The following is a 27,605-nucleotide window of genomic DNA, read 5'->3' on the forward strand; positions in this document are numbered from 1 at the left end:
CTGTTAATGTCTGTGATTGTGGAAACAACCCAGTCATTACAGGACATACCGAGTGTTTCCACATCTTTCAGTGGGTTGACTCCAGGAGACAGGATAAAGAAAACTGGTGTTGAAGGACTGCTCTCCTCATAAGACTTCTCAAACTCTATCCTGGTTGTTTCCACATATCTAGAGCCCAAACTCTCCTCCACAAAGTTCCTACCAATAAACCACAAAAACACACAAAATAATATAGTGAGCACTGATAGATTTGTATCAGATATCACTTGTCCAATGTAAATCAATTTTGTATACTATATGTACACTAAAGTGTGATTCGTTTGCTAAAGTGACAGTCATTTACTGCTAATATTTACATTCTCATAGGTATTGTCTGAGGCTTGTACAACCCCAATTCCAAAAAAGTTGGGATGCCGTGTAAACTGTATATAAAACAGAATGTGGAGATTTGCAAGTCACATTTCATTGAAAATAGTACAAAGACAACATATCAAATGTTGAAACTGAGAAATTTTATTGATTTTTGAAAAATATATGCTCATTTTGAATTTGATGTCAGCAACACGTTTCAAAAAAGATAGGACAGGGGCATGTTTACCACTGTGTTACATCACCTCTACTTTTAACAACACTCTGTAAACATTTGGGAACTGAGGAGACCAATTACTGTAGTTTTGAAAGAGAAATGTTGTCCCATTCTTACCTGATATACAATTTCAGTTTCTCAACAGTTCTGAGGCTCCTTTACCATATTTTACGCTTCATAATGCACCATATGTTTTAAATGGGAGACAGGTCTGGACTGCAGGCAGGCCAGTTTAGCGCCTGGACTCTTACTACGGAGCCATGCAGTTTTAATACGTGCAGAAAGCGGTTTGGCATTGTCTTGCTGAAAGAAGGAAGGCCTTCCCTGAAAAAGATTGTCTAGATGGCAGCATATTGCTCTGAAACATGTATATATATCATTCAGCATTAATGATGCCTTCCCAGATGTACAAGCTACCCATGTCATGTGCATTAATGCACCCTCATACCATCACAGATGCTGGCTTTTGAACTGTGCACTGATAACAAGCCAGATTTTTCCTCTCTTTAGTCTGGAGGACGTGGGGTCCATGACTTTTAAAAAGAATTTCTACTTTTGATTCGTCAGACCTTGGGACAATTTTCCACTTCGTTTCAATCCATTGTAAAAGAGCTTGGGCCCAGAGAAGGTGGTGTTGTTTCTGGATATTGTTGGTTTTCAGAAAATGATGGTTTTCTGAAGTGTTCCTGAGTCCATACAGTGATTTCCAGTACAGACACGTGTCTGCTTTTAATGCAATGAAACTCAGCTTCTCTGGGATGTTCTTTTATACCCAATCATGTTACTGACCTTTTGCTAATTAACCAATTTAGGTTTTTTTTAAGCATTACACAACTCTTTCAGTCTTTTGTTGCCCCATCCCAACTTTTTTGAAACATGTTGTTGACCTCAAATTCAAAATGAGCTTTTTTTTATTTTTTATATATATATATATATATATATATATATATATATATATATATATATATATGTGCGTGGGCGGCATGGTGGTGTAGTGGTTAGCGCTGTCGCCTCACAGAAAGAAGGTTCTGGGTTCGAGCCCCGTGGCCGGCGAGGGCCTTTCTGTGTGGAGTTTGCATGTTCTCCCCGTGTCCGCATGGGTTTCCTCCGGGTGCTCCGGTTTCCCCCACAGTCCAAAGACATGCAGGTTAGGTTAACTGGTGACTCTAAATTGACTGTAGGTGTGAATGGTTGTCTGTGTCTATGTGTCAGCCCTGTGATGACCTGGCGACTTGTCCAGGGTGTACCCCGCCTTTCGCCCGTAGTCAGCTGGGATAGGCTCCAGCTTGCCTGCGACCCTGTAGGACAGGATAAAGCGGCTACAGATAATGAGATGAGATATTAGTGCGTGTGCGTCTCAGTGTCAACATTTGATATGTTGTCTTTGTGCTATTTTCAATGAAATATAGAGTTTCCACGATTTGCAAATCTTCACATTCTGTTTTTATTAATGTTTTACAGAGTGTCCTTTTTTTTTGGAATTGGGGTTGTACATTGTAGAGACATTTCAGTGGCATTGTTTAAAAGTTCCCACCTGAGAGCATAGCTCATCCTGTCAGGCCGCATGGCTCTGAGGATAATGAGTCTCTGCAGAGTATTTTTCTTATTCCAGTCCAAAGGGAGACGCTCTCTCTCTGGATACTCAGATTCCACCAGTTTCCTCCAGCGCTTTGGTGAGCCTTCTACATCCCGGTCCAGACCACGAAATGCCTCCAACACTGACAAAGCCTGAGGTGGAGGTTAAGATTATATTAATGCTATACCGTATATAGGGTGTGTTCAGATACCTTAAGGTACTTTTTATACTTTAAACTTCTTGATACCACTTTTGGTTGAATTAATTTTTTCCCCATATCAACATATTTATGGCAGTTCAACGTGCGAGTGACCCTGTATTATCCGGCATGCGACAACACACAGTAATGTTATATGAATTTCTGAAAAGAAAAGGTAGTAAAAATTATACACATTCATTTTTATGATTTTGATGTTGTAATGAAACTCAAGAAAATATTTTCTTTTATATTTGAACTCCAAACACTGTTGAATGTTAATTGAATACAGTAGATATGAAAGTTATGAGTGGAGAGACCAGCAGGAATTTGGAGCCAGCTACTTGACTTGGTTTCTTTATCATGTCATAATTAATTTGCATAACACAGAAGAAGTCTCAATTCAAATGTCCTTTGTGACTGTTGCTGGAATTGTGGCCGTTGGTATCATGATTCTAACCCTAAATTTTAAGACACCGTAAATCAAATTTAAGAATATTCAATACTTATTAGCACTTTTAAACATTTTTTGAGCACCTGCAGACACAGTATGTCTGTCTATAAAGGTGATATTCTTAAAAATCCAAATTACTCTTTCAAAATTCCAAATCCAGAAGAATGTTACTTAAATCAGGGGTTCTCAACCTTTTTTGCTTTAAGGTCCACCTATTCATACTTGTAATGAGTCGGGGCCCATTAAAAAAGATCCCCAATTATTTTGGCTCATCTATTCTATTAGAATCTAATAATCTATTGTAAAGTGTATTAATGGGATGCAACATCACTCCCTGTTACAGACAGGAGCCCAGGAATTAAATAAATACAATAAAAACAAACTGTTTTTAATTGTAGGTATTGTATTTAAAACTGTATGGATGCACCAGAAGCCCACATAAAACCATGCATGCAGGTCATTCTCAGTCAGAAGAGATTAATGATCCAAAAGTGGAGTCTGGTCCATTAACACAAGAACTTATTGCCATGTTTGTGTACAGCAAACAAGCAAGTTATTAAAGCCAAGAAGTACACTCAAAAGAAATGGATATAGAAACCACTCAGTGGGATTAGATCCTTACACACTAACAAAGAAGGTTTGTTCCTATGAAAGAAAAACTTTCTAGCTAAATTTGACATTAGTAGAATACATTTTGATCCCATTGTTGCCGCAATTAAATACAAAAATAATAGTTATGCGTATTATTAATTAGCTTAATGTGAAGAAAACTAACAGATAATCAACAGATTTTAAGGGTTTTTAAGATTGTGTCTATTTTTAGTCTTTATTATTTGTATGTGTACATGCACGACCCCACCAGCTCTGCTGATCAACTTATTGTGTTTAAATAAAGTTATTCATTCATTATGAGTTGGAAAATTATCAATCCATTGAGTTCCCCGACATCTCAAACTACCTGGTGCTGCAGACATCGTTCTACTACACGGACACACAGATGAAAACCTGGTGTAACGGTGCTACCCAGGGTTCAAGTATAAATTTAGTTCGGGTGCCAGGCAGGCCCAAAATCCTGCCACTTAACTAAAAGTAACCACCGCCAGCAATAATAAAACAATAACAAAAAGTAGGTTTTAAACATGCATATTCTGTTTACTTATTCACAAAAAAAAAAATGGCATCAATACAACTCCATAATGTTCAACACACTTATGCTCCCAATATGGCGAAAGGGGCATGAAAAACAAACAAAAATGTCGTGTAAACCCAGTGTTGGTGTGTGGGTGTGTGTGTTTGGGCTTGTATGTTTGTGAATGTTAGTGTGTGTAGAGGGAGAGAGAGCGTTTGTAGTTCCAGTAGCGCTTGGTAAACGAGCAGCAAGGGGCATGTGGATTTAACTCACAGTTCTGGAGCTGGCTGTGTAAACTGGACTGTCCTGGATCCGAAGCTTCAACAGACCTTAGCCATCCGCTTCCCGCATCGGCTTGAAGTAGCTATTAGCCCCTCTCACCTGTGGCTTGCGATGTTCCTCCGTCACGGAAATCTTGCTTGGGTCGGCTTGCAATCTCCGCCGCAAATTTCGTCATCGGCAACAATGTACAAGTGTTCCACTCGGTTTAGCTTCTACTCCAGAATTGCACCTTCACGCTTTGCTCGCACAGGAACCAAACGGAGCTCTGCACTGCTCTGCTGCGCTACACTCCCTCTCCTAGCTACAGATGCAGCATAGTGACATTTAAAGGAAGTGCTTCGTCAACCACGCGTGGCCACTCCCCCAATCAGCGTTCGCAGGTGTTGCGTGTTGTGTGAAGAAACAATGTTAATGAGGTGAGTGCTGTGTCGTGTTAGTGTGCTTTTGAAGGTGACAGTCACAGGGGAAAACGTAATGTCTCGAGGCAGAATGTATTTCGCCACATTCCCCCCCTCCATGGGAAGACAACCCATGGTTGGCAAGAGACATGAGACTAAGTGAAGCCGAGAAAGTCTTCATCATCAGAATCGTCCTCAAAGACTTTAGACAGTGCCTCCATTTCCTGTCTCTCAATCTCAGCTGCTGTGGGAAAGCAGGGTTTGAGGTTGTTGATGTGGACATTGCTCAGGTCTTCCCCAGAGTCTTCCCGTACCACCTCAAAGTTCAAAGGACCCAACTGCCGCAAGACTCTGTAGGGTCCCTTCCACTTTGGTGCCAGCTTTGCAGAAAAGTGTTTGGCCCTAGATGACTGAGCATGGTTGTGCACCCACACTCTGTCCTTAGGTACGTACTGAACTTCTTTTCTGTTCTTGTTGTAGTTCCTAAGTTGTCTTGCCTTTGCTTTCTTACTGCTAATGTGTGCTTTCTTTTGCAGGTCTTTTAGGTGTCGCACAACATCGTATCCGGCGTCGTCAGGGGTAAGGTTTTGTCCTCTGAGGAGTTTGTCCATGGGACTATGCAGCTTTCTCCCAAGGTGCAGCTCAGCAGGAGTAGTCCCAGTCATCTCATGAACAGCAGAGTTGAGGGCAAATCGGAATTCAGGTAAGTATTGGTCCCATTTTCGATGGTTATCTGAGACATAGGATGCAATCATGGATTTCAGATTCCTGTTAACCCTTTCAGTCAGGTTGGTTTGTGGATGGTACGTTGTGGTAAGTTTGGGGGTGACTGACCAGGTGTGACAGAGTTCCTTGAACAAGCTGGACACAAACTGAGGCCCTCTATCAGACAGGATATAATCGGGTACACCCCAGCGGGTAAGTATTTCATCACGGATGATGCGGGCTACCACGGCAGAGGATGCTGTACAGAGGGGAAATAACTCTACCCAGCGGGTGTAATAATCGACGAGGACAAGTAGATATTCATATCTGTCCGGACTGCGGGGTAGAGGTCCCATGAGGTCAACTCCAAGCATCTCATTGGGATAGCTCACAATGGTTTGTTGGAGTTTCCCACATGGCTTCTGGTTGTCTCCTTTGCGTGTCTGGCAAACTGTACAGGCACGAACATAGCTCCGCACTTCGTCCCACACCTTAGGCCAGAAAGCCACGTTGTGAATACGTTTGTAGGTCTTGAACATACCTTGGTGTCCACACCAGTGGGAGTCATGGTATCCTGCCAGGAGTGGAGGTATTAGTGTCTTTGGTATCCACACACGAAAGTGATGCTTCTTGTCATCGTCATCCAGCTTGATCATTCTGTAAAGCAGGTCATCAACCATGGCGTAGTTCTCTCCGACGTCTTCACAGCCTTCAGCCAGATCTTTCATGATTTTCTCTATCTGGGGGTCTTTGTGCTGCTCCTCCCACAAGGTCATGGTGGAGAAGGGAAAATCTTGTGGTTCCTTTTGGCTCACAGCCAACATGCACGAAGGCCCCACAGGACATCGAGAAAGGGCATCCGGTGCTACATTGAGTTTCCCTTTGTAGTATTCAATGATAAATTTGAACTTCTGGAGGCGAAGGACCCAACGGAGGAGACGACTGGAGGTCTTGGTGCTGCTGAATACCCACTGCAAGGAGGCATGGTCAGTCACTACTGTGAACAATTTGGGTTCCAGGTAGTGCTGCCATTTTTCCAGCGCCCAGATGACCGCGAGACATTCCTTCTCTGTCACAGAGTAGTTCCTTTCAGCCTTGTTTAAACTTCTGCTTGTGAAAGCAATGACCTCTTCATGGCCGATCCCCTTCTTTTGTGCCAAGATGGCACCAAGCCCCAAGTCACTGGCGTCTGTGTAGACGAAGAAAGGAAGTTCTAGGTCAGGATGACCAAGGACAGGAGGAGACGTAAGGTGGTCTTTTAAGGTTTGAAAAGCTTTCTCACACTTCTCATCCCACTGGAAGACATGGCCTTTCTTCTTGAGAGCGTTGAGTGGTTCTGCGATTTGAGAGAATCCAGGTACAAACCGGTGGTACCATCCTGCAAGGCCAAGGAATCTCTGCACCTCCTTGATCATTGTTGGAGCCGGGTAAGCCTTGATGGCCTCCACCTTCATGGGGTCTGCAGTGGTTCCTTAGGCGGAGACAACATGGCTCAGGTACTTTATCTCCTTCATGCAGAACTTGGACTTTTTCAGGTTCAAGGTGAGTCCTGCTGCTTGAAGCTTTTTCAGAACGGCATGAAGGTCTTGGAAATGATGTTGGATGGATGGTGAGTAGATCACAATATCATCTAGGTACACTAGACACACTTTTCCTTTAAGCTCAGCCAACACCAGATCCATTAAGCGTTGGAAACTGGCTGGGGCATTTTTGAATCCAAAAGGCATGACTTTGAACTGGAAAGTGCCCATGTGGGCCACAAAAGCTGTCTTGGCCACACTTGCGGAGTCCATGGTGACCTGCCAATAGCCACTGTTTAGGCCTAGAGTGGAGAAGACAGTGGAGCCAGCAAGTGACTCTAGAAGTTCATTGATGTTGGGCAGTGGGTATGCGTCGGTTTCTGTGACTGCATTTAACTTTCTGTAATCAACACAGAACCTAAGTGTTCCACATTTCTTTGGGACAAGGACGACTGGTGAGGTCCACCCGGAGTAAGATGGTTCGATCACACCTTGATCAAGCATGTCCTTCAGATGCTGCTCCACGACTTGACGTTTTTGCGCAGACATCCTGTAGGGTTTTTGCTTGATCGGCACTTCACTGGTGGTATGGATGTGGTGCTTTTAACACGTCAGTCCTTCCTGGCTTCAAAGAACATAGATCTGGTTTGGACTCCAGAAGCTGTCTAAGACCAGCCTTCTCCCACTCTTTCACCTCAGCATTCTCTACTGCAAGATCAATGTAGTCTTGAGCGGTGAGTGCCACAGGCTGTGGGGGCAAGCAAGAAAGGGGTATGCAAGACATAAGAGTAGCCCCAAGTGGTGCAGTGTAAAGGGTGGTTTGTTCATCATTCTGCTGGAACAGATATCTCTCTGGTCTCCCCTTGAAACTGTACTGACAGTCAGCTGCATGGATTTGCAGTCTGCTGTGAAATAAGTAATTGAGGCCAAGAACTGCTTTGTAGGCCAAAGCTTTTGGGGACAGGACTGCCACCTCATATGTGCATGAAACCTCACCCAAGTTGACGGTTACTACAGCCTTTCCAAGGGGTGTCTCAGTCTCTCCATTAGCGAGGAAGAGAGGTCCACTTGTCCAAGGCTCCAGGTCTTCCTTGGGCCTTTTGAGAGCTTTCCAGACCTGTTCGTGGATGAGTGTGTAGCTTGCCCCAGTATCAATGATAGCCCTGCCATTCCAAGGTCCGATGTTGACTGTGACTACCAGCTGCCGGGGAATATTGAAGGTGCTTCCCGGTGTTGTGGTAAGGTTGATGTTGCCATTGCCCTGCTGTGCTGGCTTAGATGGTCGAGACGCATTCTTGGGACAGTGTTGTGTGGTGACGGCCTCCAGGAGATGGTTGGTATTGAGGGCAAGAGCCAGGTGGATGTTGACCTTTACAGCGCCAGTACATAATAGAAGGCGTGTCCAAGTCTGTAGATTTGGGAGTGTTTTTCACCCTCTGTGCACTTTTGTCATGCATACCATGCTGTGTTTCATACAAGGACTGTTGTTCTAAGTCTTTTTCCAGCTGATGGCCGAGCTTCACCAACTCTTCAACATTCTGAGCCCGACCCCGTAGGTAGGTAGCCAGCCATGGCTTGACATTTTTTAGAATGAGCTTCACTATCTCAGCCTCAGTGATGGTGGGTTTCCATTGTTTACAAAGGGCATGGTGAGAGAAGGCAAAATCACGGATGGACTCGTTTTCTTTCTGCCGTCGGTTTCGTACTCGGTCCATGAGCTCCTCTTTGTAATCATCAGACAGGAACGCTGACAGAAACCTTTTCTGGAACTGGGCCCAGGTAAGGACCTCAGTCATGGCAATCTCCCACCAATCTCTGGCTGTGCTGTGCAGGACAGTTTGGAAGGTAGCCAGAATCTCTGCATCAGACAGAGGGTGAATGGCTAGAAAGTCACGGCACTTAGAGAGGTAAAGGACAGGGTCTGGATCGTCGCTTGCTTTGCCAAAGGTAGGAAATGACAGTTTTAGAACTTTTAGATGATCAGACTTTGTTCCAGTAGGTGGCGTGGTGGGCATGAAGTTGGAGTGGCTGGGCAGTGAAGCTGGAGTGGCTGTAGCTGTAGTGTGTGGGGTTACTGATGGCCTCATGCCAGGAAGAGGAGATGTGGTTGAGACGAGTTGCTCAATCTTTTTCTCTAACTCTGTTATCTTGTTGGTAAGTATGTTGTACTCTTTTGTTATGTGTGCTGGTAGATGTCCTAAAGATGTGTTTATTTGGTTGGTAATTCTAACACAGCTGTCCATGTTCTGTGACAGGTGTCCACAGTCTGCTGCAACAGCCCTCCTCTGGGACAAGATCTCCTGCTGTACCTCGACCTGTAACTGTTCGACCATGAAACGGATTTCTTCCAGTTGTGTAATACTTTGGTTTTTAACTTATTCTGTGATAATGGTTTTAATGGCCTTCAGCAACTTATCCCATTCATTCTCTGTTTTCTGTGTACTAGCTGTGAGTGCTGCACTGAGTTTTGCGAATTCTGTTTTTGCCGTTTCAGACACTACCTCCAACTTGGCCTCCAAGTGAAAACAGCTCCTGGCCACTAGTTTAGTGACCTTACCGAGTTGAGCGTCCTGTTGTTCCAGTTTCTGAAATATCAGGGCCCAGTTGTCAGGAGTTTTTAGCGCCAGTGCGCTGAGCTTTTGTGCTGGTGTTGGGAGCTCCGTAGGCAAGTCATGCTGTACTGAGGTGTCTGAAGACCATGATGGAGTAGTGTCCAAATCCATATCTAATGGAGAGGCAGCTGCGGCCTGAGTGTAGTCTGAACCAGTAGTCTGTAGCGCAGCTGTTAGCAGGTTGGACGGCTCTGCGGTCAATGAAGGGGGCGCTGTAGACACAATAGGCAGCTGGTCTGCAGTAGCAGTACCAAGAAGTCCAGGGCTAGTGAGAAAGAAAGAGGCATCGCTATGCCAAGGAAGATGGAGGAACACCCGATGCTCAACTTGAGGTGTGCTTATGTCAGGTGGTGAGGTTTGTGTTTCAGGAGACGTGGGGACGTCTGTGTGGCTCTCCTGTTCTGACATTGCGGCTTTAGACAGCTCACCATGCACTAAAGGTTGTGTTATTGATTATTAAATGATGTGAAAAATGATGTTTGAAATGTTTGTGTTTTTGTGTGTCTGTATGTTTGTAGCAAAATGTGCCCCACTTGAAAAGTAACAAGTTACACAGTTACCAAAGAGACATGTAAACCAATAGGGAAATACCCAGGCAATTATCACACAAAGAAAATTCAGCAGGGTGATAAAAATTCAACACAGACCTGAGCACAGGTTCAAAACACCAATATCAGCACAGTATCAGTGAAAAAACAGCATAGCAGTGATGGCACAGCATAGCATACACACCACCATCAATACAGCGCTCAATTCAACAGTAGTTTTTTTTTCCACTTTTTTTTTTTTTTTAAGTGTCCCACAAGTCCAAAAAGTCCAAAGAGCAGTCACTAAGCACTACTTAAGTCCACAACAGAGTTCGTGTTCCAGAGAATGTTAATTTTCTCCTTGTGTGTGTTTCTATATGTGATGCAAGTATGTGCACACGCTTGTGTGTGCACGAGTAGTGTATGTAAATGTAGGAGTTGGCAGCAAGCAAGACAGGGGAATCAAACGCTCATTTCAGTTAAATTTCAGTTCATAGTCCCGTTAATTACAGTTCAAGTCCCTGTTCGGGTGCCAATTCTGTAATGGTGCTACCCAAGGTTCAAGTATAAATTTAGTTCGGGTGCCAGGCAGGCCCAAAATCCTGCCACTTAACTAAAAGTAACCACCGCCAGCAATAATAAAACAGTAACAAAAAGTAGGTTTTAAATGTGCATATTCTGTTTACTTATTCACACAAAAAAAAAAGGCATCAATACAACTCCATAATGTTCAACACACTTATGCTCCCAATACGGCGAAAGGGGCATGAAAAACAAACAAAAATGTCGTGTAAACCCAGTGTTCATGTGGGTGTGTGTGTTTGGGCTTGTATGTTTGTGAATGTTAGTGTGTGTAGAGGGAGAGAGAGCGTTTGTAGCTCCAGTAGCGCTTGGTAAACGAGCAACAAGGGGCGTGTGGATTTAACTCACAGTTCTGGAGCTGGCTATGTAAACTGGACTGTCCTGGATCCGAAGCTTCAACAGACCTTAGCCATCTGCTTCCCGCATCGGCTTGAAGTAGCTATTAGCCCCTCTCACCTGTGGCTTGCGATGTTCCTCCGTCACGGAAATCTTGCTTGGGTCGGCTTGCAATCTCCGCCGCAAATTTCGTCATCAGCAACAATGTACAAGTGTTCCACTCGGTTTAGCTTCTACTCCAGAATCGCACCTTCATGCTTTGCTCGCACAGGAACCAAACGGAGCTCTGCACTGCTCTGCTGCGCTACACTCCCTCTCCTAGCTACGGATGCAACATAGTGACATTTAAAGGAAGTGCTTCGTCAACCACGCTTGGCCACTCCCCCAATCAGCGTTCACAGGTGTTGCGTGTTGCGTGAAGAAACAATGTTAATGAGGTGAATGCTGTGTCGTGTTAGTGTGCTCTTGAAGGTGACAGTCACAGGGGAAAACGTAATGTCTCAGGGGCAGAATGTATTTCGCCACACTGGAAGAGCATGGAGGGGTACAACTTTTTATATGTGTGGCTGGGTTGAAGATCTGGGGATCAGGGCACTACAAGATAAATCCTGTATCATTTTTGCCTGGGGTAAGGAAGAATTTCTGGGCTTTTTGTACACGTCTTTGAGAAGGTTGCTAGAACATTACAAGTTTTAGTATTGGGTGTAAACAAATGACAGCCACTCGATTCTCAATCCTCCCTGCTCTTCTCTTCCAGCAGGCATCATAGATCCATATAACTAGTCTACAAATGTATTTATTTATTCTGCGCACGTGCTCTTTCTCTCTCTTTCTCTGTGCGCACACACGTGCATGCTAAATGTAGAGGAGGAATGTGACAAAATAAAGGCTTGTTCTTCTTAATTTGCCCACAAATCTATTTATTCCACTTGGAAAGTGTATGGCAAACCAGCTACCGGATTTGGGACACTACGACATCCTGAACTATTTAGTATTTGGCTTTAAGCTTGAAAAAAAAAATTGCGGCCCACTAGATGGTGCTTCACAGCCCACTAATGGGCCACGGCCTAGTGGTTGAGAAACACTGACTTAAATTATTTAATAATACATCTGCATCAAATACTGTTTACCCTGATGGCTCCCCAGGCCTGAGTAGACAGGAAGCTGACAGGACTTCCACTGCTGAATTCCACTGGGAAACGCAAAAGAAGATTCAGCTCCTCTGATTCAATAGACCCTTTCATCAGGAGAATCTAAAGAAACCAGATAATGATGATTAAAACACAGTACCTTGGTATGACACATATGTTTGTTTGGCATTGAAGGACCATAACCCCATTCTCTGTACATGGATTAGCGGATTGGACTATTGACATTAATTTAAAACTGTTGTCAGAATTGTTGCAATACATTTGCTCAAAGAAAAAAAAATTAAGAAGTGTTCTCTGTAAATTAATTCTTAGTCATAGCCACTCAATTCCTCAACTCTAATAATAGTGATAGATGAACTGACAGTCGAAGATCACCAAGCCCCTTTGGGATAGTCTCAGTTTCCTTATAGAAAGATACCATCTTAGTTAGGATATCTTTAACCTTGTCATCAAAGACCCAATGAATCTGTTTTGAATTCATGTCATGATTAGGAGATGTAGCAGGTACAGTACCAGTCAAAAGTTTGGACACATTTTCTAATTCAGTGTTTTTTCTTTATTTTTATTAATTAAAAGTCACTTCATGTCTTATAGCTAGATGGCCTTTTGATTTCATAAAAATCAGTGAAATTTAGTTCCCTTTGAAATTTGGTCATTGTGATCCATGTTTATTTCTGTAATAATTCACAAAATATCAGTCCATTCTGTGGCTGGGAAATTATTTAATTTGAGGGGATTCCCAAGCAAATAATGTGCATGAAATCGCTCGCTTCACACAGTCAAGCAGACAGAGGAAGTCCGTGTGCGCATGCGCAGGTTTACCTTCTTCTTTTGGGTTTTACAACAGCTGGCATCCACAGTGTTGCATTACTACCATCTATAGGTTTACCTTTGACCGTACACTGACAGTTCCATCATTCTGTCGCTAAATGAACAGCTGATCACACTGAGGTGCTCGCTGACCGCCGATATTTATTAGTTTGGTCCTGCGTTTCCTTTCCTTCGCAACATAATGTCGTTTCTTCTTGCTTTCCGTTACTGTAGTTGGTCTTTCACGTTTCATTCGCACATTCGTGTCCTCCATTTTTCTCTCCTGTTTCAAATTTGTATCCCACAATGCGAATGGGAAAAGCCCACCATGTGATGCATGATGTAGTATCTTGAATTGGGTCATGGTGAAGCAGGAAAATATAGCGGAGAATTTAGGGCCACATGGCTCTAAATTCATTAATTGTTCTATTTAATTTAAAAAAAACTAATAAAATTGGAAGTCTGTGATTTGAATTCAGTAGCTTTCGGTCCACTAAACAAAAATAATTGGGTGTCAGGGAAAATTCTTTTTATGACCTACACTTGAAAAATCTGAAAGGCAGTCTACCTTTAAAGTAATGATGGATGTCGTTTCTCTTTACTTAGTTGAGCGGTTTCTTGACATAATATGGATTACTACAGAAAAATGAATGAGCAGGTGCGTCTAAACTTTTGACTGGTACTGTACATAATCATAACTTTTATTTGTTAAATGCTAATTAAAAAAAAAAGTTGACTCAGTTTGATGTGGTTTAGGGAGGACAATACATGTACACAGACAACAGCGGGTGAAACAGCTGCTCTCCTCACAGGGATTTGCATCCTGCTCCTTCCCTTCTGTCAGAGCTTTGTCAGTGCTGACAGCCTGAGGGGAAAGCGTGCTTCAACTCTAAGGGTTAATCAATAGAAACGGAGCATGTTCCTCTGACAGGGTCTAATTGAAGTTAATGTAGGGGCAGAAAAGCACAATGACTGATGTATATGACAGAGCACTGAAAAAGGAAGGGAGGGAGGCAGAGAGGTAAGGGTGTGTAGATGTGCCAGTGTGGTGCGCCCCCTCACCTGGAAGGCAGTGTGGGTCAGAAAGGTGAGTCTGTCCTTCTGGAAGAGGCCCTGACTGGTGTACATGAAGATAGAGTAAGTGACAGCCTCAGTGAGGGAATGGACACGCGCTGCGACGTCTTCATATCGTGGAGTTTGCTCTATTGCTTTGTGGAATACTCCACTAAAAGCCTACAGATGTGAATGACAGTAACTGCAATGCAATATTTTTTTTAACAACTAAAATTCAAAGAAATCTGAAACCCCTTTATTTGGGATGATTCCTTTGCCTTTTACTTCAACAAGATACTGATGCAAAATGGAATATCAATATAGTGTAGTTTTACCTTAAAGGAATACTGGTACATGGGATTGATGTTGTGTAGCTCTTTAATGATAAAGTAAAGAAGAGTAGCTCTCTGTGCTACAGGACGGTAGAGCTCACAGATCTCATTGATTTTCATTTCATTCTCTCTTGCCTCTATGACCTGTGTGAGACACAGTAACATTAAAGGGAGCCTCCAGCGGATTTACTCTTAAACTTATGTTAAGTAAAAGTATCCGTAGATTTCAACAGTCAAACATTCATTTTTGGAGACCAAATAGTGTTCTAGAAATATACATTTTTATTAAAATACCAGATGGGCCTCCTGCAGAAGTGACGTATGCGATGACGTGGCGTAGTGGAAGCTTGGAGCAACTCGGCTGTTTATATCCTCTGCTTACATCGTGGTTTTGTTAGTAGTAGAGTTGAAATGAATCATCTAATGAGACACTTTAATATAATATACCAGGGACGGATCCAGACTGATGCGCGTGCAGAAATATATATGCACCACTTGGAATCGGTCATGGGGTGTTTGTTTACTTTACCACTAGGCGGCTACATGGGCTATAGCCACGCTCAACCAACAGACCGGGCCGAGCCGCAGTCGTAGCAGGCCGTGGCTGCCCTCTTCAGAAAGGGCTTGGCGTACTCTACGCCCCTGTGAAAATCTATAGCGATCTGGTAAACTTAGTGAAAATATTTCTGCAAATGTGCATCTGTAAGATTCTTGGGCTGGATCCGTCCCTGTGTACTACAAAGAATCACCAGTAGAACAAAGTCAAAACTAACCTCCCGATGTTGTTGTCTTTGTTGCCGTTCAACACTGCATCGGTGGACTTTTGGAGCTGAACGATGGGCAAATATTGTTGGCGCGGCATCATCTTTTCTTTCTTTTTATTCTGGAAGCCCCCATTAATCTTGCTTTTAATTCCGTCGATGCATCGAAACAGGATGATTCAAAATGTTCGGAGCATAAGTAGAGCACCGCAGGCAGATTGTTTTGAGGTCTTCTGATGGCATGAATCCATTTCTTGCGAATAGTCAGATGATTCTGGCCAGATAAACGGTGAAAAGATATCTTCTTGTCCTTCTTTTTAGCATCATTTTGGCATTTATATGCTATGCAATGCGGCATACTTATTTAAAAGCCTATAAATTCGGTAAAAATACTTGTCAAACTAACAAAACCACGATGTAAGCAGAGGATATAAACAGCCGAGTTGCTCCAAACTTCCACTATGCCACGTCATCGCATACGTCACTTCCGTAGGATGCCCATCTGGTATTTTAATAAAAATTCATTTTTCTAGAACGCTATTTGGTCTCTAAAAATGAATGTTTGACTGTTGAAATCAACGAATACTTTTACTTAGCACAAGTTTAAGAGTAAATCCGCTGGAGGATCCCTTTAATACTTTTATATATGCACATATACAGTCAACAGAAATGTTGAGTTTGCCTTTCTGTTAACCATCAAAACAATTATGACAAATGAACAGATAGAGTTAATGCTTCTATACTCTTTACACTGTTATACTACAACATGAAGACAGTTTTATACTTTGACTGTATTGCCAATCCTATGATACAACAGTGTCGTGAAATGCTCTCCGGGATTCTCCCACCTTGTTTTGGATGTGTGCAGTAGTGTTCTTTGTGTGCTCCAGCTGTTCCACTAATGCTGCATCTCGCAAAAAGCTACCCTCAGCAGCAGACAACCTGCTCAGCAGCTCATCCTCCAACTTCTTCAGCTCTATCTGACACAGGTTCTGCTGAGTGCTCAGCTCCAACTGGATTGAGGAAGGACTGACTTTATGAAAGAACTTTTAAACATTTAAGGGTTAAGTTGGTACTTGTGCAGATTATTCTTTATTTTTCCTTTGGAATAACTATGAGCAAGTGTTTAGTTAGGGAGTGTGAAGTTTGGTGGTGCAGTGTTAGTGTTGTCTAACCTTCATGGTCTCCAGGTCAGGCCTCTCATGGCTGACCACCTGTCCCAGGAGCTGCTCCTCCAGGCCAGCCTGCGTCACTGTGAAGTTAATGAAGGTGGTCTGGGCTTGCAGCTCAGGAGGGAAGTCAGGGTTGGCCAGCCTTGTGTGTAGAAGAAGACGGAACTTGCTGTTATACTCACAATCTCGATCCCCCAGCCTGATACACCTGTGGACACATTGTACAGCATAAATCACTTGAAGTGGGTGTAAAGTACAGTATCATTTAGAAGAAGAAGAAGAAGAAGCCTTTATTTGTCACATGCACACTCAAATTCCTCTCTGCATTTAACCCATCTGAAGCAGTGAACACACACACATACCCAGAGCAGTGAGCAGCCTACGGCGCCCAGGGAGCAGGTGGGGGTTAGGTGCCTTGCTCAAGGGTACTTCAGCCCAAGGCTGCCCCATGTTAAAGTGCATATTCTGGACCAATTTAGTGTTTTTTATATGAAAGTACCGTAAATCCTCTAATATAGGCCGGGGCCTTTATTTCACTCAAGTGCATCTTGGTCCAGGCCATTATTGGAAGGAGGCCAGAATTAGAGGCAGGCCTCTATTTCTATTTGAGCAAAACAGACTACCAGTGGAATGAATAAAAACGAGATTTTGTGTCTATTTGTCAAGTTGATGCTTGGTTGCCTGGTTACCACCAGACCTACCGGTAATCACAATCAGGGGTGCCTGCAGGGTTGAACTGTAAGGTACGCACTAGCGGTGTAATCCCCCCCCCCCAAAAAAAAAAACCGCTTGCGTGCTGCAGTTTCTATGAAGAGTCGATCTATAGGCTTATACACAAAACAACGATGGAACTTTAACTTGAAATTGAACAATAGCCTTCCATGAACACAGGCTGATATTTGAACAACATATGTGAACTACACACGACAATAAACAATAAACTCTTTATAGCCTCGATTAGAATCTAGTGAACTTGCTCAGCACTACCGCACGCACGACTCTGACACACACTGTAGCGCAACGTGGGGTACATAGACTCGTTGAAAAACTCCTCGGGTATTTTTCTGAGTTTACCGAAAATCAGAGTAGAAGGAGCCACCCACCCTCTGTCTGGTTTGAAGCGGTTCTGTAGGACATTGAGCTTTACAGAGTCCGGTGCACATTTTAAGGCATCTGGTTGAAGTTTACCTATGTCTGATAAATCTGATGTCAGTGATAGCGGGCTGACTCGTGGCTCATTAGTAAAGCTATCTGATGGCTCATTTGTCAGCAAGGTGGAGCAACCATCTACTTCTGATCGTAAGGGACATGGGGAGATGTAGGTGTTCTTATATGAAATTCACTGGACGTATGGCTAGTTTCAAACTCAGAGGTAGATGAAGGCAATTCCCTCAAAGGAACTGAGCTAGCATCCAGCTGCAGCGTACTGCTGCTAGGTTGCGGAGGAGTGGAAGCTGCCGGTGCCGTGTTACTAGCTGATACTGGAGAGGACTGGCAAGCAGATGACACCCCTGGATCACTGCTTTTGGACTTTTTCGTAAAAGTCTGAAACAAGCTCGTTTGTTTCAGGGTTCGTTTACTCATTTTTGACTTGCTTCTCAATAAATTCTCGCACAAGCTCTGACTACTGACGATTGTCTGTCTCCGTTTCTCAAAACTGGAGAGAATCTCAGTGGTGCAAGAAAAGTATATCTGCATTGACCAATGAGCTTTCTTGGTCACGCACACCCCGCCCACTCCTGAAGCACACAAATGCGCCGGCACACACACGTCTCTCTCTCTCTCTCTCTCTCTCTCTCTCTTTCTCAAATTATGTTGCATTGCCAAAGCATTCAGGTAACAATTATAATTAAAAAAAATATCTCTCTCCCCAAGGTACGCCTAGTGCATACGGCCATACGCCTGGCGGCGCCACTGATCACAATTGTCTTTCAGATCGGAACGATTGTGTAAAGGCCCGGTCCCACTGGCCAATGGACACAAAACGTATGCAAAAAGGACACAGCGGACGAGCAAAATTTCGGGGGTGGCTCTATCCGTTTTCATCCGCCCCAGAAATGGACAAAATTGGCGAAAATTGGCGAAAACAGAACGGAAAAGAACGGACGTGGGTAGTATATAGCGGGGATGTTAAACGCATGTTCATAGGAAGCCTAGCGGATGAAAGCGGATGGAAGTGGATGACAGCTCCGAAGGGGTTACCGGTGATAACTGAGAAGCGGACGCATAGCAGAAAGAGCGGATGCATAGCAGATGAAGGGAATGCATCACGTACGCCTAACGGAAACAAAGGGGATGTTGCGCGTATATCGGATGCAGACCGTTCACTGCGCATGCGGGGGGTATGAATTGCGTCTGCTCCGCGGATATAAAGGGATGCAGCACGCACGCCGTCAGCATAAAGCGGAAAGACGTGCTGGCGGCTACATCGATACATCTCTACTACTAGATGATTTTCTCCCCCTTTTTATACAAAATATCGATTGTCCGCTAGGTGTCCTTCTACATACTCTAGACATACTCCAGACATCCAAAATATACGAGATACATCCCAGATATAAACGCTTTGTCCGTTTTGAATACTTTATATATGAGATGCATACGCTTACATCCTTTCTATTTCCGTGCTACTAACGATGAATAGACATTTCATGTACCTTATCTTTCCTCCCTCTTTCCGTTTTCAGCTGCAGCGGATGTGAGTTGCGAGGATGCCCAGAGGATGCAGAGAGGATACAGCAGACGTTTAACGGATGATAACGGACATAGAACGTTTGTTGCTCGTATATGTCGCGGATTTACATCGTACACGGCGGAAAGTTCATCCGTTCTAAAAGTTTTGTGCAGCTCAAAACTTTTTGCGCGGATGAAATCACAGTGGACGGATGCTCGATGGATAGAGCGTATGAAGCACGTATGCAATGAGTACACAACGGATGCATAGCGTTTTCCAATGGATGGCAAAGATTTTTTTACGTTTTACATCCTCTTTGCATCCGTAAGTGCAGTGGGACCGGGCCTTTAGGCCACTATGATCTCAGAAACATCGTTGGTTATAGCCCCGGCCTGTATTAGAGTCCGGCCATTATTTACCTCCTCCGACAGCGAGACCGGCCAATATTAGAGTCCCGGCCAGTAATGGAATACAGGCCAGTATTAGAGGATTTACTGTATGTCCCTTTACACACTCATCCAGAAGGGTAATTTTGCACAAGGCCATCTGTCTACAGCAGAAAAAAATAAAATAAAAATCCCAAGGGAGCCTGGAGCCAGATTTGTGACGTCACATGTGGATCCGCCAGCAGGCTGCGAGAGCTTGCATGGATTCAGTGCACAGTCTGTGTAGACCAAGTTTAGCAGCTAGCGATTTTGCACTGAAATATGGAATTGTTGCTTGAGCTTCTAAACCCATGGATTCGTGTATCAATGCTCATCTATCTATTGTTACATAAATCATATTTTTTCTAATTACTATTATGTATTTATATATTTCTTCATTTAGAAGAGTACTGGCTACTGTAGGAGAAAGATTTCATAAGCTACACACATGGAATCGGCTAAGCAGGGTTGTATATACATTTAATGTTTGACAGGTCCCAAGATCTCAAGCCCTGACACACATATCCCTTGATATGTGAAGTAAGTGTACTATCACCCAGCGCTTTCGTGTTGTTTACTTTTGTGTGTGTCAGTAAATAACATTATCCATGTACCACACAAACACAGGAACACCTTATTTAGAGTATAGCCTCTCTTATTTCTTACCCTGGCAACAGTCAACTTGTGAATTGCCGATTTTCTTGGGCTTTTTCTCGGCTCTGCTTGGTCCTCGGCTTTTTCCGGGTGCCTGGCACGAAGTGCTCCCATTTCTCTGTCATTGTCCGGTCTTTTGGAAAACAATGAGTACTAATCCAATCATGATTGGTGTTGCTACACTCTCCTACGATACAGCTGTTAACCATTTTAATAATTACGTGATAACGTTGAAGAAATTTGCAGAAAACCACCAGGTCGTTTTCTCATAAACAAATCAACGCTGACAGGGGATTCAGAAGGAGGCGTCCCGTGCGTGACGTCACAAAAATCAACGTTTGCCGGGAAATCCAAATGCCAAGTTTTTTCAGAGGTGAACCAATTTGCTTCAAATGGCTTGATTTCAACTGAATTTTTCTGGTATTGCACAAGGTAAAAAAAATTGCACAAAATGCAAAATGTGACCGATATTTGACCAAAGTTTAATATAAAATGAGAGAATTACATTGATCTTGCTCCTAAATATACCCAAGATGTGGACTTTAACCTAACCTGCATGTCTTTGGACTGTGGAGGAAACCCCTGCAGACATGGGGAGAACATGCAAACACCACACAGAAAGGCCCCCTTTGGCCACAGGGCTCGAACCCAGAACCTTCTTGCTGTGAGGTGACAGTGCTAACCACTACACCACCGTGCCACCCATGTGACCACACTCCAAAAAAAACGATGCATTAGCAAGTAAAAATATCTTGAATATAGTTGAAACGATCTAGCATTTCCTATTAGAAGAATACAAGACACCAATTCTGAGATTATTAAACCTAGTTCTAGATTGCAACCAACTTATTCCAAGATGTCTTACCAAGTAAAAATCTCTGTCCATGCATAAAGATAATTTCACTAGCATTAAGTAATTTTCTCCTCAAATTCAGTTTTCAATTTTTTTGCCGTGCAAACCTACAGCACAAGTCAACTATGAATGTGTCCAAACTTTTCACTAGTACTGTATATGAAAAGGAATATTAATATGTTTATTTTAAATACTCATTCTCCATGAATAAAACATGAAAATTCAGCCTATAGAAGGGCAACATTTTTCTGAAAAAAGGGCTACATTTTTTCCCCCAAAAAACAGGGCCATATAAATTACGCCGTGAAAATAATTTATAATCTATAATGTTGTTTTAGTGTCACTTTTCCAGCTCTCTAATTGGAGCGAAACAGAAAAAGATGACAAATATAACAGCTAGCCACCACAGGCAAATGATATTAAATAAAACCTGGAAGATCATATTCCCAGCAGCCAATATTTATCCCAATCTGCATTTCAATTAAATCAAGCCTGGCTGCCCAGACCTGGTGGCTTTTAATTTTTCTCTAATTACCCCTCACTAGTCAGCCAACAGCCCTGGTTCTTACGCCAGAGCTTCCACCAAAGCCAGGGTCTGCTTCAACTCTATATCTTCACAAGACGGAATTAATGTACTATTGATAGAACCATTACTCCACCAAATTAAAGTCCCAGCTGATGGATTGGCTCATGCTCCTCTGTCAGACATGAAAGGAATAATTAGTATTCATTACTTTGCACTCTGCAACATTCCAATTATTAATGAACTTCAGCTGTGAAACCACACCAGATTCATCACGGCTGCTGCGGCCGGACTGAATTGATCACGGGTGGAGAGTAGAGTGTGGGTCACCAGCGGGAAAAACTTATAGTCAAATTAAACATGGAGCCGCTGCCACGGGTTACCAAAAACATGTGTGAGGGTACTTCAGGTACAGAGAATGTAACCTTGATAACTAAATGCTGAAAAAAGGTGCTAAGAATATTTAAAACATTATACTACTTTTTTTGGCTTAAATTACATATTCTGGGTTGATAAGCAATACATTTTGTGATATATGTCACATTTTAGAACGCATAAATAGACAAAATTGACGATGATAAAACTGACTTATCTATATCTAACAAAGTTGAAACACAAGAAAAACCAAAACTAAAAGTGCTTTCGAAGTTCTAGGGCAGCACTCATACTTTTCAATTCGTCATTGTTTATATGGCACCTTCTATCACAAAGTATTTCTATGAAGACTTGTTGTCACCACCAGCACTCTTTGGGAGCTGTTAGTGGATAAAAGTCCACTTGCTGTCCAAGTCCCTGTAGTACCTCGAGGCTGATCAGTCACTTCAAGAGATCTGCTTCATATTCAAGTCACACAAGGAATATGAGCAAACAAACGCAGATCTATCACCCACCCTGAAAGCAAGATCAATACAACTGCCCCCACCTCAATTCAACTCGCACAACACTAATTCATCTACAATTTAAACAGTAACCTATCATATTGTACTAAGTCACATCTGACTATCGGCTTTTCGGTGCGAACAGAAAACCCAGATGAAATTGCCTTCTAAGGATGACATGCAAAAAATAATTTGTGAAAAGATCCAAGTCGACATATTTGTGTGTTAAAGAAGAACTCGCTATACATGCATAAGCTTTGCTGGAAGACTGTATTTTCAGGTTTTTTTGTTTTTGTTTTTTTACATGTGATGTGAATATAGCTAAAATCTTAATACAGTGCCTTGCAAAAGTATTCATCCCCTTTTGTGTTTGTCCTGTTTTGTCGCATTACAAGCTGGAATTAAAATGGATTTTTGGAGGGTTAGCACCATTTGATTTATACAACATGCCTACAACTTTAAAGGTGAAAATTGTTGTTTTATTGTGACACAAACAACAATTAAGATGAAAAAAAAACAGAAATCTGGCATGTGCATAGGTATTCACCCCCAAAGTCAATACTTTGTAGAGCCACCTTTTGCTACAATTACAGCTGCAAGTCTCTTGGGGTATGTCTCTATTAGCTTAGCACATCTAGCCACTAGGACTTTTGCCCATTCCTCAAGGCAAAACTGCTTCAAGTTATGCCACAGATTCTCAATTGGATTGAGTTCTGGGCTTTGACTAGGCCATTCCAAGACATTTAAATGTTTTCCTTTAAACAACTCCAGTGTAGCTTTAGCAGTATGTTTAGGGTCATTGTCCTGCTGGAATATGAACCTTTGTCCCAGTCTCAAACCTCTGGCTGACTCAAACAGGTTTTCCTCCAGAATTGCCCTGTATTTAGTGCCATCCATCTTTCCTTCAGTCCTGACCAGCTTTCCTGTCCCTTCAGATGAAAAACATCCCCACAGCACGATGCTGCCACCACCATGCTTGATTGTAGGGATGGTGTTCTCAGGGTGTTGGGTTTGCGCCACACATGGCATTTCCCATGATGGCCAAAAAGATCAATTTTAGTCTCATTTGACCAGAGAATCTTCTTCCATGTGTTTGGGGAGTTTGTCACAGGCTGTTGGGCAAACTCCAAATGTGATTTTTTTTTAAGCAATGACTTTTTTCTGGCCACTCTTCCATAAAGCCCCACTCTGTGGAGTGTACGGCTTAAAGTGGTCCTATGGACAGATACTCCCATCTCCAGTGTGGATCTTTGCAGCTCCTTCAGTGTTATCTTTGGTGTCTTTGTTGCATCTCTGATTAATGCCCTGCTTGGCTGGTCTGTGAGTTTTGATGGGCGGCCTTCTCTTGTCAGGTTTGTAGTGGTGCCATGTTCTTTCCATTTTGCTATAATGGATTTAATGGTGGTCCGTGGGATATTCAAAGTTTGGGATATTTTTTATAACCTAACCCTGATCTATACTTCTCCACAACTTTGTCTCTGACCTGTTTGGAGTGCTCCTTAGTTTTCATGTTGCTTGCTTAGTAGTGTTGCAGAGTCAGGGTCCTTCCAGAACAGGCTGATTTATACAGACATCATGTGACAGATCTTGTGACACTTTGATTGCACACAGGTGGATCTTAATCAACTAAGTGTATGAATTATGAAGTGAATTGGTTGGACCAGCTCTTATTTAGGGGTTTCATACAAAAGGGGGTGAATACTTATGCACACTCCAGATTTCTGTTTCTTCATCTTAATAATTGTTTGTGTCACAATAAAAAAAACAATATGCACCTTTAAAGTTGTAGGCATGTTGTGTACATCAAATGATGCTAACCCTCCAAAAATCCATTTTAATTCCAGCTTGTAATGCAACAAAACAGGACAAACACCAAGGGGGATGAATACTTTTGCAAGGCACTGCATCTTAATATCAGTGCATCTCTTGCCTTCCTTTGTTGGTAGTGTTCCTGGCCAACAGAGGCTCCAGGATTGCATCCAGTCTCCCGTCAACATTTTCAATCAACACAACTTCACCACAGACCAGTGCCTGCTCAATCACATCCAGATATCTAGATAGTAAAATAAAGTTTAAAAAAAGGAAACAGAAAATTATGCATTTTGATACTACACTCAGTCTTGAACTTATGTATCACTGTGCAGTCAACAAAAATCAATAGCATAGCTGAAGGTAATGCAGAAGGACATTCATAGAAAGATTCACCCTTTCTCTCCGTGTTGCAGCACTCTGAGTCCAGGTCCGTAGAGATTGCGGAGCCACTTGCCAGCCTGTTGCTGGGGGTCTACAAGGAGCGGCCAGCATTGGCTGCAAGTCAGGATCACAGCGTTCTCCACAGACAGCCTATCAGGCGGCAGGCCCTGGTTGTGCCAGGCAGCAATGCTGGCTTGCTCAGCAAGCAGCAGGATAGGATCCAGGCCTTCTGTCAGCGGGATGAGGGGCTGGAACATGAGGTGTGAGGAGAGGAAAACACACAGTGATGCTATTCAGATCAATGCTTCACTGATTTTGATATGCACAGATACAGAAGTATCTGTTAAACGACCTCAAATAAATTTTACACAAGGTGGAAAATCCCTGAAATTAGTGGGACCTGAGGAACAAATCAACCAGTTAGAATAATCCAAATACATACTTTTAGTTCTTTGAGGAAAGGCTTCCATGTGCACGCTACAAGCTGCTGCCTGTAAGGCTGAGTAAAATATCCAGCATAAGAGACAAAGGCTGCAGCCAGTAACACATCCCCACACAGTGTCTTCTGCTGAGCCTCCAGCTCTAGCGCAGATTCTGACCACCGCACATTCTCAGACTGCGCACAGGAAGATGGGGCACAAAAAAAAAATTCAGCTTTCTCAAACCTCAGCAGAAATGAAATGCTACTTTGTGACTAAAGTTCAAGGAAAAAAATGTTTTCCCCCAACACACAAGTGTCATTTTTTTAATTCACCTGAACCGTAAATGGTTAAATCTATGCAGACAACTTTACAGGATCAATTGTCAGGGGTGGAGGAAGATGAACATATAGCCCATATGTTGATTATGTTTCCTCCCCATTGATCATACACACTAAAAGAACATAAGCAATAAAGTATACAGTTGCAATTCACCTAAACTGGCTTTGAAAGTGTAGTTACGTTTTCACTCCGCATCAATTTAGCCCTCATTTAGAACTTCAATAATATGGCTGAGATGCTACCGCAGCGATAAATCTTGCCTAATATCGGCTATGCAGGGTCGAGCATGCAGAACATGTCACATAATAAATTGTCAGACAGTTAAAAATCACTATAATTTTTTGCCTAATGTATTATGGATTGCTTGGAATATCACTCAGTCCTGGCTGAAGTGTTTTTAATTTCCAACAGCTGTTGAGGCTTTGCGGTGAGTTAATGATTAAATATAGATGGGCTGATTTATTAGTCTAAACACTATTGCTTCCAGGTCAATGGCATAAAGACAAATCATCTGTCTTGATATGCATAAAGGCCAAGCTGTCCCATTCTAACCCTATTCATTTCTCTGAATAAGGAAGTAGAATGTTCCTTAAAAACACACACACACACACACAAAAAGAAATATTACATTCATTTTATTTCACATTAACAGCGGTAAAGATTTTGGATAATCCGGGTGATAAATGTCTCAGTATTCTGTAGGAAAATATATAAGTATATACCGTATGTATAATACTTTTTGACATGGAATAAAAAAAAAAATTCAAATAGATTAACTGGTCGAAACTGACTTGTAATAACATTTAATTTGAATTCAAGTATATTAGTTGCATATTTGTACATTTGTATTTTCTATACACTTTAAATTATTAGTATAGTCAATTGAGCATGCTCTCGAATCACCGTGTAATATTCTGGTTGTATTATATACAAACCGAACCATATACATCATTTACTATTTTGGCACAGTAAAGATTAAAGGCCAGTAGGCTTTTGGTCTCCCTCTTCCCTCACCTCCATTTGGCCAGTGTCCACTGACCTCTTGGCTAGTTTTGACATGGTGCATCCCTTCCTTCCTAACTCAGCATCTCGGTTTCTAGCCAAAACTACAATCCGTATCAGTACACCAAAAGCATGCCGTGTAGCCAGATGATAGCCCTAGGCCTACTTGTTCATGTCGTACCTGCAAGCCTCCCACCAGCCGACTGGCCAGCTCGATGGTCTGTCTGGTATGGGTCACTTCCTCCTGGCAGTGCAGTTTCTCAGCTGCTGCTCTCTCAAACTGGGCTGTAAGGCTTTGCAAGTGCTTGTCTAGGTCCTGAATATAAAACACACAAACAAAAAAAGGGACATGTCTCAATAAACAGCATAGACATTACAATTTTAAGCATGCTTGGTAAATTCTTCTGGTAAAATCTTCTTTACCCTTCAACAAATTTAAACTGTAGCTTCAAATTAATGTTAAACATGAATAGAGCACAATACTTCACTTACATCCAATTTATTTCTCACGGTGAGCAGTTTAGCTGTAGCATTGTCCAGCTCAATGTTGGCCTGAGAAAGAGCCTGACGCTTTGGCACCACCTGACAGTACACCTAAAAGACAAGTTATTACGGATTTTCTTTTTAATTAATTCACATCATATCAGGGTCCATATGCACTCACTGAGCACTTTATCAGGAACACTATACTAACAGTCAAGTCAAGTTTATTTTCATAGCGCTTTTAACAATAGACAGTGTCACAAAGCAGCTTTACAGAATTTTAATGAGCTCACTTTATCCCTAATATATCCCCAATGAGCAAGCCTGTGGTGATGGTGGCAAGGAAAAACTCCCTCAGACGACATGAAGAAACCTTGAGAGGAATCAAACTCAAAAGGGAACCCATCCTCATTTGGGCAACAACAGACAACATGACTATAACGTTAACACTTTTAACTGTTTTCGTTGATGTTATAACTCTTCATTGATGGAAACTTGAGTGCAAAACTGTTCATGACAACTGCAGTCCTAAAGTTAGCAAGTTAACTGTAGTCCTCAGCCACAAAAGCATTACTGTAAGTGTCCAGAGCGTCTTCCAAGTGTGACTTTCAACTGTGCATATGGGGCCATCGTCCACAGGAGCGATGTGATGAGACTCAAGCCAGACGTTGGGCATCAGGATGGATCAGGCAGGTCCGAGGAGCAGAAAAGGTCAGTATCTCAGTCTCAGGATTGACATGTAATACTGGATAGGGCTTCTCTTTGGTCTCAATACGGCCTCAATTCATTGTGGTATGGATTCCACAAGATGTGAGAAACATTCCTTTGAGATTCTGGTCGAGGCTGAGATGACCGCATCACACAATTCCTGCAGATTTTTTCAGGAATATGCTCATGTCGCGAACCTCCCATTCTCCCACATCCCAAAGGTGTTTGATCAGATTCAGATCCGGTGACTGGGAAGGCTACTGAGGAAG

At 42.6% G+C, this 27,605-nt stretch overlaps 1 protein-coding gene across 1 annotated transcript in view; it reads right to left on the reverse strand.

Annotated features, from left to right (window-relative positions):
• si:dkey-233k19.3 (dynein axonemal heavy chain 11) overlaps nucleotides 1-27,605 on the reverse strand; it is a 171,278-nt gene that overhangs the window by 28,386 nt on the left and 115,287 nt on the right. The window contains exons 61-72 of the mRNA XM_060920812.1: nucleotides 26,638-26,739; nucleotides 26,327-26,461; nucleotides 24,825-24,998; nucleotides 24,395-24,630; nucleotides 24,120-24,242; nucleotides 16,186-16,390; nucleotides 15,859-16,023; nucleotides 14,253-14,393; nucleotides 13,927-14,097; nucleotides 12,034-12,156; nucleotides 2,121-2,314; nucleotides 50-198 (exon numbers count right to left, since the gene is read on the reverse strand). Coding sequence (XP_060776795.1) covers nucleotides 50-198; nucleotides 2,121-2,314; nucleotides 12,034-12,156; nucleotides 13,927-14,097; nucleotides 14,253-14,393; nucleotides 15,859-16,023; nucleotides 16,186-16,390; nucleotides 24,120-24,242; nucleotides 24,395-24,630; nucleotides 24,825-24,998; nucleotides 26,327-26,461; nucleotides 26,638-26,739 — 1,918 coding nt within the window. The remainder of the gene's footprint in view (nucleotides 1-49; nucleotides 199-2,120; nucleotides 2,315-12,033; nucleotides 12,157-13,926; nucleotides 14,098-14,252; nucleotides 14,394-15,858; nucleotides 16,024-16,185; nucleotides 16,391-24,119; nucleotides 24,243-24,394; nucleotides 24,631-24,824; nucleotides 24,999-26,326; nucleotides 26,462-26,637; nucleotides 26,740-27,605) is intronic.

Source organism: Neoarius graeffei, chromosome 5 (assembly GCF_027579695.1).
Source record: "Neoarius graeffei isolate fNeoGra1 chromosome 5, fNeoGra1.pri, whole genome shotgun sequence".
In the NCBI taxonomy this organism is placed as follows: domain Eukaryota; kingdom Metazoa; phylum Chordata; class Actinopteri; order Siluriformes; family Ariidae; genus Neoarius; species Neoarius graeffei.